At 42.6% G+C, this 22,394-nt stretch overlaps 2 protein-coding genes across 2 annotated transcripts in view; one reads left to right on the top strand and one right to left on the bottom strand.

Moving 5' to 3' along the window:
- Window positions 1–6,702, bottom strand: part of atp8a1 (ATPase phospholipid transporting 8A1) — a 150,947-nt gene extending 144,245 nt beyond the window's left edge. Inside the window, exon 1 of the mRNA XM_062523848.1 lies at window positions 6,399–6,702. Coding sequence (XP_062379832.1) covers window positions 6,399–6,447 — 49 coding nt within the window. The 5' untranslated portion in view covers window positions 6,448–6,702. The remainder of the gene's footprint in view (window positions 1–6,398) is intronic.
- A 5,447-nt stretch (window positions 6,703–12,149) lies between these two features.
- On the top strand, window positions 12,150–21,021 carry grxcr1a (glutaredoxin and cysteine rich domain containing 1 a). Its single transcript, XM_062524245.1, has 5 exons — window positions 12,150–12,551; window positions 12,868–12,892; window positions 17,676–17,902; window positions 17,988–18,053; window positions 20,234–21,021. Exons 1-5 carry the CDS (start codon window positions 12,150–12,152, stop codon window positions 20,411–20,413), a joined length of 900 nt encoding a protein of 299 aa, XP_062380229.1. The 3' UTR covers window positions 20,414–21,021.
- Window positions 21,022–22,394: the final 1,373 nt, after the last annotated feature.

Consider the following 22,394-nt stretch of genomic DNA (forward strand, 5'->3'; position numbering starts at 1 on the left):
CTCAGAATCAAGTCAGAGGATCCCTCTTCTTCTTTCTTGCTGCCCCTCTGACCAGACACAATAGATCCGATTGGCCGTCCCATAAAGGGTGCCTTGTCTTATCGCATCTTGTCTCGAGTCTTCACTTCGCAAGCTTCTCTCGCGCTGTTGTCATGGCAACCGACAAAGGTTACACATCCAACCCCCCTACACCCCCCCCCCCCCTTTTTTTCACTTGTCACTGTTCATTGAAAACAGACCGAGTGTAGTCTATACAGCGAGCGCACGAACAGAGCGTGAATATATGAATCAGATTCGGCCTAATTATAGAATGAAACCTTGAGCATAATAATGGAGGCCATTCACGGGGAGAGCTAGTAGTGCATATATAATGTACATGTACAGTAAGACGGGCAGCCAGGGCGACTGCGTGAGAGGCAGTGTTGTTAAATACTGTATGCCGTACGTACCGCTGAACTGTATTCATATACCACCTCTATGCTGCTTGACATGTTGTGCCCACACAAGCATGCACGCACGCACACACACACACACACACACACACACACACACACACACACACACACACACACACACACACACACACACACACACACACACACACACACACACACACACACACACACACACACACAGAGAGAGAGAGAGAGAGAGAGAGAGAGAATGTCAGTTCTTGAGTAATTATGTTTCCATTCATCAGACCAAAAGTTAGTCATAATCACTGCATTGTAAACACTTATCTTATATCTTGTGTTTTTAAACAAACATATACAGCAGGCCTACATAATATATGCAAAACAGCTGGGTATAAAAACAATTACAAACTCAAAACATGACAAAGACTTTGAACAAAACGACCGCTAAGATTAAAATGCCTCTCTGTCGAGAATAGCTTTCACTGCTGAGAGGGTGTGAGAGACTGACAGAGGCAGATCTCAGGTGGCCTTGTGACTGATGTGACACTTCACTGAGAGAGACAGAAAATAGGAGTTGGAAAGAGAGAGACAGACAGACAGACAGAGAGAGAGAGAGAGAGAGAATATGGGAGTTGGAAACAGTGAGAGAGAGAGAGAGAGAGAGGGGGAGAGAGACAGAATAAGCAAAAAGAAAAAAAAACAAGAGACCAAAATAGAAAATGAGCAAAAGAAGAGGGGGAACATGAGCAAGAGACGGAGAGCAGAGAAGAGAGAGAGAACATGAGAATGGCTGCTGGACAGAGAGCCAGAGCGGTAGCAAAGGTGAGAGGGGGGCGCGGCTAATGAGCGAGAGAGAGCAGCGCAGTCTAGAACAGAACAGATGTCTGGCTCCCCCCTCGCTCACTCCCTCACTCACTCACTGGCCACGACATGTCAGCAGATTCACACCAAAAAATGCTCGAAACACACACAGGCAGCTTTTCACAGCAAACGTCACAATGCAAATCCTGAACATGTTTCCTCGGGGGGAATTAAAAAAAAAAAAAAAGGTACCATGCGACACCGGATGGTGATTAAAAATAAATAAATAAATAAAATAATAAAACAACCCGCCGTGTGAGAAATTGCACAGCGGTTGTGCAACCGCGTGCCTCCGGCGTTAGCATTTGAGTCACGCAAAGAGTACGTTTGCGCTATCAGACAAAAAAAAAGGGTTGTAGCACGAGAGAGGCACTGTGGGACTGGAGGGAGGGGTGTGTGTGTGTATGTGCGTGTCTGTGTGTGTGTGTCCGTAAGAGAGTGTTTGTGTGAAAGTGTGTGAGCGTGTGTATCTGTGTGTCTGTGAGTGTGAGTTCAGACGGATGTTTGGACTCTCTCTCGGGGGGTGTGTGTGTGTGTGTGTGTGTGTGTGTGTGTGTGTGTGTGTGTGAAACTGGCCAAGGGCACCAGTGGGTTTTTTTTTTCGGCTTCTTTACCATTGATGGTGTTGCTTTCTGCCCCGGATGCCAGCCGCAGCCTCCTGACCTGACCTTGCAATCCCGCTGTGACATGATCGTGATCGACTACCTCCCGGCACGTGTGGCTCCGGCTCCAGCTCCAGCTCCAGCTCCAGCGCCCGCACGGCACGGCACGGCACGGCGGCACGAGTCACTCACTCGCCCACCCACTCACCCACCCGCTCACCAATCAGCCAGGGCAGAGATTTCAGACGTTTCTGTTTCTGTTGTTGTTGATGTTGTTGTTGTTGTTGGTGTTTGGTGGAGGTTTTGCTTTTCCCCACCCCCTTTTAAATCCTCGCCAACGGCGATGGCAGCGGCCACACGGCCACTGATGACTTAACACCAGCGCTTCAGCCGGTATCCAGCCGCTTTCTGTGTCATTATGTGATTACAGGGACTGCTTTCCTTTTTTGTTCTTTTTTTGTTTTTTTTGGCCTGTTCTGCTTGTATATTCCTGCATCAAAGTGATGCTCTGTGAAGCTGGATGACATTTACGGAAATGTTCTTAAAGTTACAAGGATACAGTCTGTCTGGTGTTTTGGTGGTTGGTTCGAAAATGCCCTCAAGTTTCAGGCAGTTGAAAGGTTACTTAAAAGGGAAGCGTTGACTTGGAAAAAAGGGGAAATTAAATAAACTGTACAGAGGCGCCATGTAATCAATAATTATGACTACACCGAACATCAATAGGCTGATCTTTATACACTGGGTGATTTAAATCTAGGAAACATACAGCTGTGCAGGAGTGGAGCTGTAACCTGTAACTTGGTGTTAGAGATGATGGCTTTCAGCAGACTAGTACTAATAACACACACAGCAGGTCCTCAAAAACTCTGATGCCACAGGACCTTCACCAGTGAGGAAGTGAGATGCAGGTCAGTACAGTACAGTACTTGAGTGCTTCAGTTTGTCATCTGAATGATGGGAATTACTACGCAATCCACAATCTAGCCTAGAGGTACATGTATATACATGTATATTATGGGATTCCACATACTGTAATGTGCAGGGCTCAAAGCAATGAACATGTATGTGCCTGAAACTCTCAGACATTTATGAGAAAGTCATACTTTCTTGAGCGAAGCAGCGCATGACTGAGTTCAGGCACAGTGCCTGAACACTTAAAGCCCTGAATGTGTCTTTGTATGCTCAAGCTCCACAGGTCTATTTGATTACGTACAACGGGCCGACTGCAAGTCCACCTGAACTACTGAATGCTGGGAGTCCACTGAGACTAAGGAGCAGTGAGAGGTGAAAATGGTGAAGGCGACTGCAGGCTCAAGACACACTGCAGAGTGGAAAATGGAAGAAGGAGACCTTAACGCAGAAAGTGGCCAAGCTGGAGAGACGAGAGCTGAGATGGTGTAGAGTGGGGTGGGGTGGGTAGAAGTCGGTCACAAGAAACCCAGCTATGAGTGGAAGAGTAGCTGTGAGTTCCTTTGAGTTAAATTTGGTCTGTGACCACATGTTAAGTTTGCAAAGACTACATTATGTTTATGGTTCTCACGACAGCAGCGACCTATGCAATAGGATGCATAACACACACATATGCATGTAAACACACAACAAATATACAACACTCTCTCTCTCACACACACACACACACACACACACATACTGTCTGTAAACACACACACACACACAGTGTGCACACTGGTCAGTGCCTGAATGACTCTGTGTAGTGGTGGCTGCTGGAGTCTGGAGCTTGGGCCAGGTGGGTTTCCACAGGAGAGCTGTGTAGCACCTGTGACAGCAATCTGTTCACTGACCCAAGGGTAACGCAGGCTACATCCCTGTCCCAGTTATCCCAGATGTTTAAGGTGCAGTCTGCCACTAATGCAGGCAAAAGAGGAATGCAAAAAAGAGAGCAGGCTCTCTCTTTGAAATGAAGCAGAATTGTAGGCTATTTATATGCTTGCGTTCACTTGGTTATCCTCTGCGAAAGAGGGACTCCACACAAAAGGTGAACCTTGAGTTCCGACTGCTGCAAAATATTGTCGTAACTTCCTGGTAGGAGAAGAGGGTAACAATCAACAAGCGATGCTTTTGAGCAGCCTCAGGTTTCCCTTACAGATGCCTGTTGTATTCGTAGAAAATCACTCTACAGCCGTCATGCTGCAGTCATGAGAAATCTCTACTCAAACACAAGGGCTGGTTCTCATGAACTAGGCTACAAAGCACACTAGGCCTACAGTGCATAATGGGAAGGGACAGTGTGTTTTTTTGCATAATACAAAAGCAGTTTGCAAACAAAATGCACAAAAAATACTGGCAGATTGGCACACGTACACCCTTGCCAGAGATAGGTTAGGCCCAACTAACCACACAGTCCACAAGTAAGGAAAAAAGAAAAAGGCATGTCTGTGTCTCTCTTTCTCGCTCAGCTCAAGATAGGTCACATGCAGGACTGTCGGACAAACACGGAAGGGTTATCGATTCCACTGTTCTCAGAAGTGCTGGCGCAGACAAATTGGATACTTTTTTCCTCCCAAGTAGGTAGAGGTGGGTATAGCCTCAGCTATAACCCGATGGAAAATGAAACGTTTGCTCTTTCGGAAAGAGTAAAAAAAAAAAAAAAAATGAAATGAGCTGGGGTCGCGGCCAGTGGTTGGGGTGACGGCATGACGTGCTGCATTATTGATGGAGCTCTGATGCCCGTGACTGCAGCGCTGGTCAACACAATTTCTCTGTTCAATCTATGGCTTCGTTCAATTATTCATCGCACAAGCCTAACATACGCAATGCATGGGCCTATGCATGCATGCATGCATGCTCATGTTTGTTTCTTATTAAAGGCAAGGGCATAACAATTGATTACTCTGTCTAACCCCTGCTGCTGCAGGGGGATCCAGTTTATACCTTACCCTTTTCATTGTGGGGGGAACCTGATACCATGCAGTTCATAGTGCACTGAAAGCAGACTTCTGCACCACACAAGCATCTCATTTTTGGAAACATCCTAGACAACTAGCATGAATACCACCCGAGAAAGCACACTGCTAACTGTGAAAGTAACACTACACACACACAGAGTGTAAACTCTAGGCAGTCTGCAGGGTGCAGGGTGTGCGGTGCAGGGGTAATTCTGCCACATATTTCACAGTGCTTTTCAGTTCATGACAGCAGAATGAGGCTGGGCATTTGGGCTGTTGCGTCTGTGGTGTGGGATAAATCTAGGAGCTCTAGATCGATGTAACTGAGCCCCTGGGCACATCCTTTGACTTACTCATTTATTGTCCATCAAATGTGCATCAATGTTTTACACATTTAGTGCTATACACATTCAACCAAATAAATACTCTGAGTTTTCACAGACACACTATCCATCATCACTGCACAGACGTTGTGCAAAATCCTAAGGGACGACTGCAGACAACCTGTAGAGCAGCCAGCACTGACCAGCGGCAAAAAAACTACTGCGACCCCTATTAAATAAGGAGGAAGAGACGTATACCGCTGCTACCCAGCATCAAATTGGCTTTGAGGGACATGGGTGGTCCTTTTCTCGTGTGGTAATGCAACTGCAAACCTCTTGTGCCTCTGGTCTACATATTTCACTTGAGATGTCAAGCCAAAACACCTCCTTAAATCCTCAACTCTCACTTCAACAGATTGTCAATGGTTGTGCAACACATGCCAAAGCACTGCTTGCCATTTATTACGTTCCCTTGTAAAAGTGAAGTTAATGTTTGCTTACAACTACTTGATCACATTTGATGTGGCCGCAGTTTGACGATATACTTGAGTGTTTCAAACACTCAATTTGCATTCCTCCATTGCCTCTCTACACGAAAGGCACGGCGCCAACTGTCAGAATAACATTCTGACAAGAATAACAATTTAGCTAACTTGGATTGGCTAGCTGGAAAGCTAGCACGGCGTTGTACGAATTAAACCGTTATCTTGCTGCCATGCCTTATATTTATTTTGATCACACATAGCACTAACGCATAACTATCTCCCTATCGCTTGAACTCTACATTTCACTCAAATACAGCAAACGACTGGTGCAGTAGTCAGTCCACCTAGAGTTTGAGCTTAGCTGACCAGGTCCATAATGAAACGATATCTTAATATCAACTCATCTCATGAGCTCAAAAAAACTTTTAACACGACATCGAATTGGCTTGCCTGTCAACACTACTAACGTTAACGTTAACATGGTGACAGAAGTGTGGCATACAACTTACTAACCTTATATGCTGACACGAAAATACGACATGCTTAACGTCATTCTCAATGTGTTCGAGGACCAATAACTCTAACTTACAAGCTAATGTTACCTCTTTTTAGCTATGCAACCCATACACAAACCAGCATATTGTCTCCGCTAACAGCAGCTAGCGTTAATCCTTTCTCATCACAATAACATAGACAATATAGAGGGCTAGACGTTGAATGAGGAGTTAAAACTGCCTCAACTAACAAACGTGAGAGAGAACAAGAGCATTATTGTGACTGAGAAATAAATAGCACATTGTATTACCTTCCACGCGGGACCGGAGGTCGGACACAGTTCTTTGAACAGGCGGCATCTCCCCAACACCGGAGCCACAGAGCCGAACGATGGCACCTGTCAAACGCGGCTTGCGCTCTTTCCTCTGTGTCTCTTATTTTCCCGTCTAGGAATTTCAGAGCCAGTCTTCGTCAACATTGAATAGTAGTGCGTGTCTCGGGCAAACACATTTAATCTCAGCAAATGTGCATCGTTTCTTACATTTAAAAAGTCCAGTCCTGATTAACGGGGTCTGTATGTTTACCCTATATGAAAACGCGTGGATGGCGAACACTTGCAAGGATCGATAAGAGCCTGACAAACTGAAAGAAGAGAGAGTGGTGCCGCTTCTCAATTTGGACTATTCCATTGCAGGACTTGAGGGGGGTAGTGCTAAAGCCATCGATCTAGAATGCTTTTGCTACCGTTGAAAGTAATATACAAGATTACATCGTATGAGTTGGTATTTAGAAATATTTTCATCTAATGCACATAGTTTTAGATTAATTTTCTTAGGAAGGTTTAAAAAAGGGGTTATTAGCGAAGCCCCCTTATCCTATTGGCAGATGTAAAGGTCCAGTGGAGATTCCCTGCTGCAGTTACAGTTATTGTGTGGAGAAGGGAAATGGTGGTGGGGGGCAATGACAGGCCTCTATTTCTTTATTTCTAGGCCCGGAGCAGTCACGACTGTGTCACTCCCTACTTGGTTAACCAATATGGCATGATTATCAGTCAATGTTTCAAAATGTCAGATAGTGCTAGGTGCAGTGAAACGCCCATTGCTGCCATAACTTGATTTGAGCCCACTCAAACTGTTGCTGTTCAAGTTCTTCATCTTGCCAGGATGAAGTATAGCCAGTTTCTTAACACCAGTCTACTATAAAAATCTGTAAATTCTACAGCTTTGTTTCAGTATTATGTAGGCTATATTCTAATGTAGCCTAGAAGTATAATGTCTTTAATTTTCCCTTGGATCAATAAAGTAGCCTATCTATCTATCTATCTATCTATCTAGATTGAGAGGACACTGCATTAATGTGGGGAACTAAATGTAAAAAAAATCAGAGTCAAGACTAAAACGCAATTTTTGCTTCCATCTCTGCATTCTACAGACCAGAGAAAAAATGCAAACAGACAGATAGGAGAGGAATTGATGGGAGGCATAGGCTAGGCTAAATACATTGGGAAGCATGATAAGCTATGTCATTATTTCATCATTTTCATTTTTCAACAGAAACTGCTAACCGCACGTCTAGTCTGTTGCCAATTTGTAGGCTGATTATGTCAGATTTTCCCAGTTAGTCCTCTGCCTTCACTTGTTGACTGACATGGCTATGGCTATGGCTATGGTTATTTAGCAGACGCCTTTGTCCAAAGCGACATCCTGCACATTGCATCTATGCATAAACATATGAAATATCAAAAGGTAGGCCTCATATCATGCAGTATAATCATGTTGCTATTTAAACATGTCTATTTATTATTAGAATATATGACGGAAGGCTTTGACTACATTGGAAGTAGCTGACCAGCACTGCCCTGAGCAAACGACCCACGCAAACATGATTCTAAATGTTGAACACGAATTGCTTGAAAAAGCAACTCAGTAAGGCCAGAAGGGATGGATCATTTCCCAAGATTTTCTTCTTCTTTCTTTCTCCCCTCCACCTAATTCAGCATCAGTACGCCACCACAGGGATTTGGGTCTATGGCTCCTGAGGTTGCCTAGCAACAACGACAAGAAGCCTGCCTCCCTGATTATGTATGCGGTGGTTTTATGTTTGGGCGCATATCAGTCTCTAAATAGTGATTCAACCATTCAGTTGCTATTCTGACCCACCCCACCCCGCGCACGCACACACACACACACACACACAAACACACACACACACACACACACACACACACACACACACACACACACACACAATTTCCGAATCATAGAACAAATACATCTGAAACTGACACAAAGAAACACTTAGACCTTACATATTTGTTGTCAACACCACTGCATTCATGTGACTTATTTGCAAGCAGCATGTACCTGTCAAATTTTACATGTTGCATTGTATTGCATATTCTAGGCTGTGGGTGCAGGCAAAATGAGAAATAGCGCCTGGTAGCAGACTGCACTGCATTGATTTTTTCTTCCCTCATCTATCACTGCACTGTTGCCCAAAAAGCACAGATTTTTGACACTGTCTGAAAAAGAAACACAGCAATGAAGACTCGACCAGCCATAAGGCTATCAGCTGAGCTTGTTCTCACAACACAACAGCAGGCTTTCTTTACCAATATATATTAATGTAATGTGCTGCATTATTTGGCTATATATGCTTGAATATAGACTGTGAATCAGTCCTGATAAATTGTATACATATGTTGTCCAATTCACTCCAGCTGGGACATAAAAACAACCATGTATCTGCTATCTAAGATGAGAACAACATGCAGTATGATTGAGAGACAGCATTTTAATTGGTTGTGAAAGACATAGTATGAGCAGACAATTATGAGTCATAAAATTGACATCCATGCCAATTGCTCTTCCTGTCACATGAGTGTAATTTAACAACAGAACCATGATGAGTCGCTGCCTTTTGGCACATATTTCTTGACATTGTTCATCAAACTAAATTTATGTTTGATGTCAATTCACATGACTGAGGTTAAGAGTTTATGAACAAGTGACCTGAGCCAACGCAATGGTCAGATGTACTGTAGCAAGAGTTTCTCTCAATCCCCAACCACTCTTTCTCAAGTCACTACCGCTTAGTATTCCCAGCACATTTTCAACTTAACAATCTGGCAACTGATTTACACCATTTTGAACTCTGTTTTGTTAGCCTCATCTCCTATGGGTTGATGACGACAGTCTAGCAGTCTTCGTCCATCTGGCTCCTCATCCTCAACACCTGGAATGTGACGCTGACCGGGATCCTCCATTTGTAGTCTGCCCTCTGGTGGAGCAGCAAGCCTCCCATATGCTCCTGTGTCCTTGGATACCCGCAAGACAACGGAGGGAATGTGTACACAGCTGAAATTGTGTGCAATTAATTGGAGCGCCATACATTCTCCCAAAGGTTGAGTTCTGCTATAGGATGAAACTCGATTCGGAATGATCAAGGAAATATATCTGTGCAGCCTTTCTTTTGTTCTTGATGACTATAAGGCCTTGGCTGCACAATTAATTAGTGTACAGACTCTAAACATCCTTATTTTCACTGAATAATTCCATGTTTGTGATCAGTTATGTGCAATTTCGAATTCTATTCATTTAATATGCAGGACTAATTAGCTGTATGTAATTCACTGGACAATTGCTTTCCTGGCATGAAATATAAAAATGTTTACAAAACATTTGAAACAGCAGAATACTATAGTTTATACAAATGTTTCTTGATAGATATTTCACAGAGCACCATTTTTTCTTAACTTAACATGCAATCGGTATTTTTGACTGTTAGAGCTGTGTGTCAGTAGATTGCTACTTTATCATCTCTTGTTGTGTTTTACACTATTGATTTACAATTTATATATTTTTAAATAACAGGATTAAATGTTAATTTTATTGATGGAATAGCAAAAAATGACAAAACAAGTGAACAATTGCTACTTACTATTTATTTGTATGCATTCATTCAGTTGGTAGATAGATGTGAAGGAATATGCGCTCAGAGTGCTTGGAGGAGAACCTCTCCCCATTACTGTACTAGTGTATACACACAGAAGTAAAATCAAATAGGAACACATCAGAATACAGTTAAAATGCCTCAGAATTCTACACATCCATTTACCATCACAATAGTCACTCACATAGAGAAACATACAGTATACAGCTATCCTTTATAGCTCACCAAGCCAAGTTCACGGTTGGTCATCTGGTGGCTCACAACCACAGCTGAGTGTCAGTGATGCACATTTCAGTGACCGCATTGATAATGCACATACAAGCTTGGGATGCGAAAGGCCAAGTAGGAGATACGTCTACCCTTGCACCCCAACAGGGGTCTGGAGGGTAAAAAATGGGGCCCATCCACCCATCTCTATGTGCCTCTGCTCACATAACTTACATTTTCATAGGAAGAGGGTCACCATAAATCAGCCTAAAGATGGAAGTATCAAGGGTTTTTTTCTCACTATCTTTGATGATTAATATACAAGGACATGGTTTCTGCCATCTCTTAACTGTTTTTTCCTTACTTATTTCATGTTAGTCACAGTAACAATGCACATTTTCATCCATATATTCTGTGTTCCCCAGGAATCAAACCCGCTGGATCTTGCTGCTGTTAGTACAGTACCTTGCTCTTCCAATATGTCTGCCACTAAAACAGAGCAGTCAAATATAGCATGTCATTGCTAAACTGTGACAATCAAGTTAAGGGTGCCTGGTATCCACTGATAACTGCTGCAATCAGATAACGCAGTTATGTGGGCCAACTGGAGCTGATATGGCAGGAAGGAGTGGCCTGACACTGAAGGAAGTTAACATAGGAGGGTCAGGTGTTCACTCATACACAATTACTAGTCAACATTTGTGATTTTTAAAACAAACACGTCTATGTCTCACAATTTACATTGTGCTGTATGTAATCCACTCAGTCATGAAACTGTATCTAATAGGCCTAGTGCTGCCAAAGTGTCATCTCATGTGGGGGTAAAAAAAAAGACATTCATGTTCTCCGGCTTACAAACAACCTGCTCTAAACCTGCAATAAACATGGTCCACACAGTCACAGCTGCTGTAATAGTATTGTATTTCTGTAGACCCATTTTCATCACTTGTCACAATGACCAGGTGTAACATCTCCGCAATGGACGTATCAGAGTGGCACGGCGGATACACAATACAACGCCGCGGTTCCCTGCTCTGCTTCTGCTGTCCCAGTGAACAGATGCCTTAAGTCCCAGTTTCAACAGTTGCGGCTGCTCAGCCTTCCCACAATGCAAAGGAAAGGGAAATAGAAACCAGTAGACATGCACCTCCGCTACCGTTTGCCATGTGTTTGTTGATGCTCGTTTGCTTTTAGGTCGGTGTGTGCGCTTGGTAAGGCCTTGTTTGGCATCATGTCGCTTACCATTATGACCACTTTAGAGGCATATAGGGTGAATTTCACCATCTAGTGCTATGTGAATGTTTTTGAGGGCTTAGCTTGTGAGTTTCTGTTTAAGCAGTAAGTGTTTTTGGTGTGACAGCGCAACTCTCTGTTTGTCCCAATTTAAGTCTGATGGGACCCCAATTTGATGTGAAAGGATGCAAATGCATCTCTTAGAACCACAAACAAAAGTAAACACTCTCTCAGTGAAAGACAATGTGGGTCTGTTTCCTTTATCTGTTTCACTTCAATTACACACCCAAAAAAATAGGGGAACAGAAGTCTACCCCAAAGCTTTATTGCAGAGAGAGAGAGAGAGAGAGAGAGAGAGAGAAAAAAAAACTTTGTGAAATGTTATGAATTATTCAAGAGGACTATCAGTTTCCTCTTGGTTGGCTTTCTCAGTAACCATGGTAGATGAGCATACATTATTAACCGGTTGGGTGACACTGGCAGAGAGGATTCTAGTTGCTCTTAGTCGTTCTCAGAACTGTGTTACCTTCTAGAACACACACATGTTTCTGAAGGGGGCATGGGGCTCTGAGAGACAATGATATTGTTCTGCCTAATTTGAGGGGCTAGGGGTTAACAGCAAGGCACGGCAAGGCGAAGCTGGACCATGTAACCCGTCCCGTTTGCTCCAATGGAGGGGACGATGCTGACCACGGGGGAGGACAAGCCGCAGAAGCGGGTGAGGTTTCGGGTGGCGTCGGGCCACAGCGGCCGGGTCCTCAAGGAGATGTTCAAGGACGAGGGGCCCTCGGACTCACTCGACTCCGACTGCACCAGCAGCAGCACGGACCTGGACCGGGCCAGCACCCCCTCGACCAGCGGCGAGGCCATGAACGGGCACCTGTTCGGCTACCTGGGCTCGGAGCTGGACGACAGCGAGAGTGAGCCGGACGACCTGCTCATGATCACTGGCGGGGCCAAGGACCGGGCGTTCACCACCAAACGGGTCAACATCCTCAGTAAAAATGGGACCGTTCGGGGCGTTAAGCACAAAGTCAGTGCTGGTCAACTGCTTTTTAATAACCTTACCAAAGTCAGCGGGGTAAGTTGCTGCATCACTCACTATCCTCAGAAACCATCCTTGTCAAATAGCTGACATCTATATTCTACCTGTTGCTTGACAACTTGAAATATAAATCTGAACAGTCAGACTAACTCAAAATATTTGAGGAAACTAATTAGCTTAATCTATAATTCATTTAGCCTACACAATCAAGACAGATTTGATTTGAGTACCAGCACTTTATTTAAGGTGCAAAGCAATGAAGTCAATAATATCAGTTAATATAAGTTCATGTTGCAATCATATCTTGCCGTTTTCACAACTGAAGCATAGACATAGTGGACAGTTTATTGAAATACCATCCGTAGACAGTAGATCTACAACACAGTTGAGTCGTAAAACCTAAACATGTAACATGTACAGGTGAACTAATCGACTTGACAAAGTAACAATGTCACATAAAGACTCAGGTCAAGTCTCTGTCAGTAGACTTCTCCATAGTGGCTGCCCTGACCGTACTCCATGTCCAACACTGCAATTGAATGTTAGAGCAGCCAATAGCCCTACTGTCAAATGCTTACAATGGCTACTATATTTGATTATGTTTATGTTATGCTTTTAGCAAAGGAAATCATAGGAGTAAATTCCGCTGAGTCATGTTAAATATTTTGCACAGGTTGACTGGGAGTGTTCATAACATAACCTATGGTGAGAATATAGCCAAAGCACATTTTCCAAATTATATTGACATTTTAATGCATTGGCAAAACATATGTTGAAAACACCTATAATTAAGTTTGATGATTTTTTTTTAAAGTTAGTTTGGTTGTTTGAGTTTACAGTGTGCCTTAGCATAAGGTGAACGTTGGGGTGTTCTTTTTCTCTAAGTCATCACCCAATCTCCAGAGACTCCAGAGGGAACAATATAGTGGGGCATATCTGTCTCTATCTCACTCTCCCTTCTCTTTGAGATTACAGCTTTTGTAGTGAACGATCTCTCCCTTTCATAATGGCTTGAGTTGGTGATTGGTTACAGGGATTGTCTCCACCTCGCGCAGGCTCACCCAGGACAAATGAGCCTTTAAAGAGGACAAGGTCACTGTATAATTAAAGATTCATGATGCATTTCTTTAAGTGTTTCAGGCCTGCTAATCAGGTTAATGAATTCTCATCGTGACTTCTACTTTCTAGTGACTCCAGTTCTCGGTGCACAGGTCCATAGGCCAAAGTGTTTCTCTTTTCTTTTTTTTAAAGAAGAATTCAGATCTGCTGCTTTGTATTCAGTCAAAAACACTTAAGTTGAAAGGGCTGAGAATAATTGCACACAGTTGGTAAGAGACAGATACAGACACTTTTGTTGTTTCAAACGGTGGGTGATTCTCAGTGGTAAACTTGTGGAGCTGGTGGTTACCTGCTTGCTGTGTGCCTGTTTGCAGCCAAATGAGTGAATATTCATTTAGATATTTGCTTGCAGTTCCGAAGCTGTAAAAAAGAACAGTTCATGGCAGACATGTGTGGACTCGAGTCACATGACTTGGACTTGAGTTATGATTTTAATGACTTCAGACTAGACTTGATAACATTTGGCATGACTTGCAACTTGAATACTGTTCACTTGAGACTTGACTCGGACTTTGCATCTTTGACTTGTGACTTGACGTGTCGTGTCAAAAACTAATGATCGTGGACCAGACACCCCAGAGACGCATTCAATTTTGTGGAAGAGAATCTTATGAGAGCTGTCCATCCGGTCTGCAAAAGTATAATAAATCACGGGTAAGATTGTTCTATTTTGCCACTCGACTAAGTGGTTAGCCCATATCAGAGACGGTTGAGAGGATCGTTGCCCATATCCTGATCTGATCATGTTCGTAGGCCCGACTAGGCCTATTATTTTCTGTGTTGCCGTGGTCAATTAGCCTGGGTGTTGGCGTTAGCCAGGCTAGTGGTCAATCTGGACCGGGAATTTCAGAGCTAGTCAGCTTTCTCTACTGCTCTAGGTGCGAGCCAGTAGGGTTTTTAAAAATAATTTAAACGGCTGAAAATACATGTAGCTACGCAATCAACATAGGCCTGCTGTCAAAATAATGTTAATTTCTATTCATTAATTACAGAAAGAAAAGCACATTTTAAAAGAACACTGACTAATCACATTTTGTCGTAACATTTGACCCAGTGCAGTCTGACTTACGACGAGAAATTGTTTTGAATGTTTTTTTAGCCTACTTAAAAAAAAAAAAAAGCGCCCCGATCACTCCTGTTGTCAGTTGCATCAATCTACTATTTTTGCTACAAGGAATTTCCGTAGGAGTTAGTCAAGTCTGACTAGGGGAGCTACATCTGGTGTAGGCTAGCTCACCTGTGAAGCCTCAATACAAAGCAATCGGGAGGTACCGTCATTTCCCAACTATTAGCCTCGGCTTACACATTGATTTGGCAAAATTTCCTCCTGAGGTTAATACATGGGGGCAGTTCATATGGTATTAATATGATTTTGTTGCTTTTAACTTACAGAAAACACTGTCCCGCAGCTTATGCACAATTCGGCTAATACACAGGATATTACTGTAGGTGTGTTCCCACCCCTCTTGATGATAATAATTAGCCGTCAGCTTTGTCATGTCATTACCCTCTCTGCTATAATGTTGGTTTGGCTCTTCATTGATTCACTCATCTGCCATCTGTTATTGTTATATGTTCATAGCAAATGGATTCATGTGATTAATTTAGATTTAATCACAGAGAAATGAATTACATTATTTTATGGATGGACAGCCCTAATATAAAAACATAACATATTTGACTGCAGTAATTTACTAGCCTATCTGGTGATTCTTTTCGTCACCATTTATTGTAATCATTATTTTGATTAAAGCAACACTAAAGAGGTTTTTGTGCCTTAAAATTATGTTTCTAAAATCATTTCAGTGGTTAATTTACTCGTAACAGGGTGAACTGCACTTATGCATTCACTTTGCGGCCCTCTATCGGCTATAACGGCACTATGTACGTTTACCAGATCGGGTATCTGTTCGATGGAATGAGACATAAGAAACTCAAATTTGACTTGCTTAAAGGGTCACTGCACCCTAAAATAGTTTTTTTGAGCTGTCGATTGATAGAAAATACTCATAAGTGGTGAACTGTACTATTACCAGGGTTAATATTGACAAAAATCGTGTTTCTCGACAAAAGTAACATTTCGTCTGATTTTGTATTGGAGATATTGCTCTCTCGCGCATACTACCGTTTGAAAACATGCCATGGCATGTTGGTCCAAAATACTATAGACCTCTGAAGTTCGCCTACAAAAAGGATCCAAAGCTGCCATCTTTGCCCATATAATGAGATCCGGGAGTTAATTGAAGCTAACTGCCTATGGCAAGTTGCATTGTAAGTTAGCTCTGGGGTAGCGAAGATCAAAGTGTGCCATCTTCACCTACCGAAGATCACAGTATGCACTTGAAGGCAGAGGACAAAACTTTGTAGCGCAAAACGTCTGCATTTCCAATTTATTCGTCCCCGTGAGAGTTTAACAGGTGCGATAATTCAAAATCCCCATGTTATTTTCCCATAGAAAAAATCTTGAGATACCGGATCTCCTTATTTGGGCAAAGATGGTGGCTTTTTTGTAGGCGAACTTCAGAGGTCTATTGGAATGCTGACGTTGTCCTGCACTTCTAGTCGGACACTACGTCACCGGGTCGTTACAAATTAGGACTGAAACGCCCCTACACCGGCTGCCCTGATTAGCCTACCTGTGATAAGCCATGTCTGCAGCACTCATTCCCAGATTGACACGAAATCACCATGGTTGATTGGTTGCAACAGTGCTGCACTCTCTCTCCAAATTTCAGAACGTCTCGCCCATTTTGAAAGCCGTTTTCAGAAATGTGAAGTGGGTGGAGTTATGGGGTGAAGTGACTCTTTAATGTCACAATGACATCATACTGTACTTTCATTAAAGCGTGCGACATGGCTCTACCTTGTCTGTAGACATCGTTATTTGCGGTGTAAACAAACAGCATGCGTGTGACAGAGGAAAAGTGCTTTAGTGTTGCTTTAAAGGAAAATGTTGACATAATAACTGCCATCCACTCAAGCACTACTTTCAGGCATCCACACAGCTCATGCTCATATGTCTCACTACTCAAGGCATTAACCAGGGTCACAGTTGGGCCTTCCGTGCTAGTACAATTCATTGAGACAACACACGATACTTTGAAGATCTTTGGGCGCATGCGTATATCGTAAAGGATTTCAAGACAGAACATTAAACATATTCCAATCTGTATTTACAAATAATATAGTGTACTGTAGATTAGATTGATATGTTACAATTATGATCAATAGTCTAATAATGTCATTATTAAATGAAAAGTAAATGATGACTTGTTCAGGACTTGAAAAAGATTGGGACTTGGACTTGGCTTTGATGTGACTTAGACTTGGACTCGACTTGCCCTTCTCTGTCTTTACTTACTTGACTTGGGACTCACTTGTGACTTGCCAAACAGTGACTTGGTCCCACCTCTGGCTCATGGCACATTTGCTAGAGGTGAAGAGAATAGCATTGTTATATAGTTTGAGCAGCATGCCAACATTTTGAATAGTCGCTGTGAATAAAATGTGGAAACGATATAAAAAAGAGGAAACGATACTTAAACTATGAGTAACCCTTGTCAATAAAAAAACACACACACACACCCAAGCTCCTCCAAAGTTTCTGTGATATAACTGTGTGTTTGGGTTTGTGTAGGCCTATAAAATATGTATAGATCAAATATATACTCACCCGTATCTTTTCTCTTTACTCTGACAAAAGTGTAGAAAAGAGAGCCACTTTCATTGTGATGATTTAATTTAGTGCCTGCAGTGCCAAGATATTCTTCGGGCTCTATGTGTTTTGTGTTCGGAGAGAGTTTTGCTGGAGGCGTGTAGTCCTAATTTAAAAGCTGGCGCAGTTACAAAGAATAACAATTACAAACAATTGGCCATTTACAGGCAGTACTGCACACTCACAAGGAAGAAATACCCAGTGGCCCTTCTTGTCTTACATCATGGTATTATAAAAAAAATACATCCGGAATGGTCACTTGATCATCAAGAGTTGAATTGTCCTTTCTTTGTCCATTGTTTAGCCTGACATGGCAGTGGAATTTGGGCGGATCATCATCTACACCACCAGCTTCCGTGTTGTCAGGACAACCTTTGAGCGCTGTGAGCTTGTGCGGAAAATCTTCCAGAACCACCGGGTCAAATTCATTGACAAAAACATTGCTTTGGACAGTGACTACGGGAAAGAGCTGGAAGAGAGATGTACGCGTGTGGGAGAGCCACCATCCCTTCCTGTGGTCTTCATTGATGGACATTACCTCGGGGTACGTTGTCCAAATCTTTGATGTTTGATGAACTGAATTTGAATTTTCTCTAAACCTCTCTGGTTTCTTATGTCTCATTTTTCAGGGGGCCGAGAAAATATTGGCTATGAATGAATCTGGGGAACTTCAGGATCTTCTGACTAAAATTGAGGTACGAACACATCACCCACACTTTTTGGTCAGTTTTCCATGCATGGATGGATTAAGCCTGGTCTTAGACTAAAAGCTTTTTTTCAGTGAAGATAATCACTGGATTTTTGTTTCATTCTACAACTGGGCATAATCAATGTACAGGTAACTGGCCTTAAATGAATCTGCTTTATGTTTATTTATCTAAAAAGGACGGTGTACATTAATTAATATGCTCATTTAAATAAGCCATGCAAGTGTTTTCATCTGCACTGGCAGGTTAAAAACAAATACGAGGAAACAGCAATAACTCACAAGCCTGTGAGGGAAACATAAAAGCACCAACACTGACATTTAAGCACAAACAATTAGTACATCAATAACATACTGCAACCATATGATGGATAGATCATGGACAAAAGCATATAGCGCATGGAAGACCCAAAAAGAGAGAGATAATAAACAATAATAAAAGCATTTAATTAATTTACAGCTGCTGCACCAAAAACTCCACATAGCCTACAGTACTGTATGGCGCACTCTTTGATGTGTATGTTTACTGGTATCATTGCGCTTAGTACCATTGCATTTAATCATTAGCAGGCAGGACACATTCAGGACATGTGGAGGTTTACATAATGAGATCTTGGTTGATATTACTACTGATGGGGTAGCACAATCTTCAGGGGCACCACAAGCATCCTTAGCCACTGAGAGGGATGTTATGATGACCCCAAAATGCCAACTTCTCAGTGACCTCAGCATGGTGAAAGAAAACAAATGACATCACTTTTGACGGGAGGCTAAATGACTCATATTGAACAATAACAAACGGTCACGCAATCTTGCATTGTGTCTGCATGTCCAACAAGCCTGTAAAATTCTCATGACACAGAAAAAGTTTAATTCTGATCACCTGTCCTGGTCTACAGGCTCTAGGCCATATGGCAAAAGAGACTATGGCCAACATTTAGGCTAATTTAAAAAGGTATGACTATTCTGAATGACTCACTCAATACAAGAGACAGGGCTGATCACCTCCAAGAGAACATGGCCATTATCAGGTGCCATGTTAGATATATGAGCAGCTGCTGTGCTTGACATTTTTGTTTATAGTTCTTGGCAGACACAGTCCAAAGCGACTTACAATGACATCTATATACACTACATTAAAATTATAAACAATTTAAAGTAAAGGCATATAGCCTTAGCTCTGACGTCTTATAGTGACGATGGCTTGATGTATCGTGGCACTGTGGGCCAGGTTCCTGGATATGGATAGAGCTCTGTCCTACACTAAGGGTGCCTCTCATTTGGGCTTTTATACACCCTCCCTTCCTTCCTCGATCCTCGACCTCACTGATCTAGATAAAGAATGATGGGGCGGCAACAATGGGATAGTCTATCCAGTGTTAGTTATAGATCAGTGGTAACGCCCCTCGAGGATCGAGCATCAAGGATCGAGGAGAGATGTTGAGAGGCACCCTGAATGAGATCATCAATGAAGCATCCCCACTGAAAAAGAGCTTTAGTCTAGGACGACTGTACGTTTAATCCATTTCCAGGAACCTGGCCCTTCTCTATGAAGGGGCCCAAGCTCACTTACATCAGATATTATTACTAGAGGTGGCCATGAAAGTTTGATGAAGGCTACTACAATCTCATCAAGTAAAATAAAAAACAAATCCTACTTGCAGAACTGCTGAGGTAGGTTTCACTTCACTTTGGGCATTTTTTGCCAAGTTTTCAAACACAACTAGTGGTGAGTGTAAATAGCAGCCTTGTCATATGAATTATAGATCAGTGAACTGTCATCAATTATGAATAGGCATCAATAAATGGCCATAAATAATACAAGGCTCAGATATTGATTCTGTAGCGCAGGAAATCTGCGTGGGTCTTTTCAGACAGGAATCCAGACTTTAACTGAAGGAACTGGAGATATCACAGATGGTGCAGTCTCTTCTCACACAGTAAAGATGGGTTGTTATTTTCACCCTGTCAATGAACAACACACTCGGGCAGTTCTTGAATGTGAAGTGTGAACTACTCAATTATAACATGCACGGTGCCATAGTTCTCAATGCAGGTGCTAACAATTGAGATGTTTTATTCATGGCCTGCGCACGAGCGATCAGTTTAGTCACCCAAGGCGTCGCGCCCGCCCCGCGCGCGCTCTCTCCTGTTGTCTCTCCTCCGCAGCGGGTGCAGCACCCACACACGTGCCAGGCTTGCGGGGGTTTCGCCTTCGTCCCGTGCCCAATGTGCCATGGCAGCAAGATGTCCATCTTCCGCAACTGCTTCACGGACAACTTCAAGGCCCTCAAGTGCACGGCGTGCAACGAGAATGGACTGCAGCCCTGTTCAATCTGCTCGCTCTGACTTCCTACCGGCCTGACCTTCGCACAGACTTGGACCAACCAACTCGGAAGGAAGGGGCCATGCAGGCGGAGCGGACAGAGGACATGTTTTTGCTTTTTTTTTTGACGAGCCACCCATCTTTGTCTAGGCCTATGGGTATCCCTTTTGTATAAGATGTTTGAAGACACTAACATTGAAATGTTGAGGCCAATTCTCTTTCTATTTTGCATTACAATTGGTAGTTGTGCCAACAGTGTCAGTATGAGGTCTATACTGACTCTTCCTGTGTAACAGCATGAAAGTTGTTTTATAAGCATTTTTCCTCAATTAAGTCAGATGAGGTGACTGTTAGTAAGAATAATTTCACCTTCATGAAATTCCTTAATGTCCTCTTGAGGCTCTTCCCATAGCCAGTTGTATTCCTACTGAACAGAATCATTCTGTTGTGTGACCTTTATATGCCTTCTGTTTTCATAGCAGACTTGTATACACTTGTCAATGTAGAGCACTGTAGATTCATGAACTTTCATTGCTTTATGTAAAGGTCTCTGTATTCTGGACCACTGACCATATCAGGTTTTTGGAACTTTATTGCATTTTTTTTTTTTTTTTGTGACCTGAGGACACAGGAACCCAGCCAGCAGACTGGACGCTGACAGTGTTTCATAATTAATCAGCCACCCACAAACTTTTACTGTGGGTTTCCGTTGAATTATTCAGGCCGTGGGGAGTAGTAGGGTATAGGGATCACTATGCTGTAGTAGCCTACAGAGCAGACACAGCTTCCCTTTCACTGAAACATCTGAGACTTCAACAGAGGCAGCCACAGCAATCCACTGACACTTCAAACTGTGTCAGAGAGAGTGGAAGAAAGCAGCTGTGTTTCGCCTTTAAGGTTTAGGCCTATTCAGTTTATTTATTTATTTTTTTGATTATCATTATTATTATTATTATTATTAACACAAAGTGTTGTGTATAATGTGTTTCATGAACTCCATGCTTATTGCAAGGAGAGATTCTCACCCAATACAGGGAAAGGGAGTCATCTTTTTTTTTTTACAGGAAATTAACTCTTTAGCAAAACCCAGAGCAGAAAGGGAACATGCCCTTCTACACAAGCTCAGGAGAAAGGTTGATGAGAGATGGAAAGACTTAGAGAGAGGGTGGTATTAGAAAGAGACAGAAGAGGAGAGGGAAAGGAAGAAACCTGGTAGATGACAGGATAGGTTATTACACAAAAAGGAATTTGAATTCGCAATTGAGAAAATGTTTTTATTTTTAGATGCACATAGGAAAGTCAATGACTGAGTGTAAATGGATAATTACGAGAAATATGACGGTATTGGGGCCATGTTGGAGAAATCTTGAGGGTGAAGAAGAGCTCTGCGCTATCATAGCCCTGTACAATGCTGCTTGATCTGGATTCCACAAGGCAGCATTGTAAAGAGGCTAAAAGCAGAGAGCAATGTTCAAGGCGGTAATATTTCTGCCTTAACCTTTCAGTCTACCTAAAGGAAGGCCATCGGGGAAAAAAGCACTTTCAAGTCGACGACGCCTATGAAGTAACCATAACAGGTAAACAGAAACGCAGTAGCCTACAATAACGAAAAAATGTTCGATGGATAGGCTGAATAAAAAAATCTATTGTGATGGACAGAGCGTCAGTCAAATGACAGTCAATAGCGCCCCCACTGGACAGCTAAACAGAGAGAGACGAGAAATTGGGAGATGGGGAGAGGGAGAGGAGGGGAAAAAAACACACCGTAGTCATGTTCACACGAATATCAGGTGTCAACGTTAGTCTGATATATTATGTGTAAACACATGGATTTCTATTACTTCCATACTGTAAAATAAAAACAAAAATATCTAACAGAAGGTCAATTAACAGTTTGATTGGGGCTGCAGCATCACCTCCATAAATGTTAAGCGCTACCAATTATCCTACCATTATTTTTTTTATTACTATTATTAGACCATCAGTGAATGCATAGCAAGCCCC

The sequence above is a fragment of the Sardina pilchardus genome, chromosome 21 (assembly GCF_963854185.1).
Source record: "Sardina pilchardus chromosome 21, fSarPil1.1, whole genome shotgun sequence".
NCBI lineage: Eukaryota > Metazoa > Chordata > Actinopteri > Clupeiformes > Clupeidae > Sardina > Sardina pilchardus.

Bases quoted from the DNA above. Each gene is read 5' to 3' on its own strand.
- grxcr1a (XM_062524245.1), top strand. From the start codon at position 12,150: ATGGAGGGGACGATGCTGACCACGGGGGAGGACAAGCCGCAGAAGCGG. The intron at 17,903-17,987 runs GTACGTTGTCCA...CTCATTTTTCAG, and splicing joins TTGATGGACATTACCTCGGG to GGGGCCGAGAAAATATTGGC. The intron at 18,054-20,233 runs GTACGAACACAT...TCTCCTCCGCAG, and splicing joins ATCTTCTGACTAAAATTGAG to CGGGTGCAGCACCCACACAC.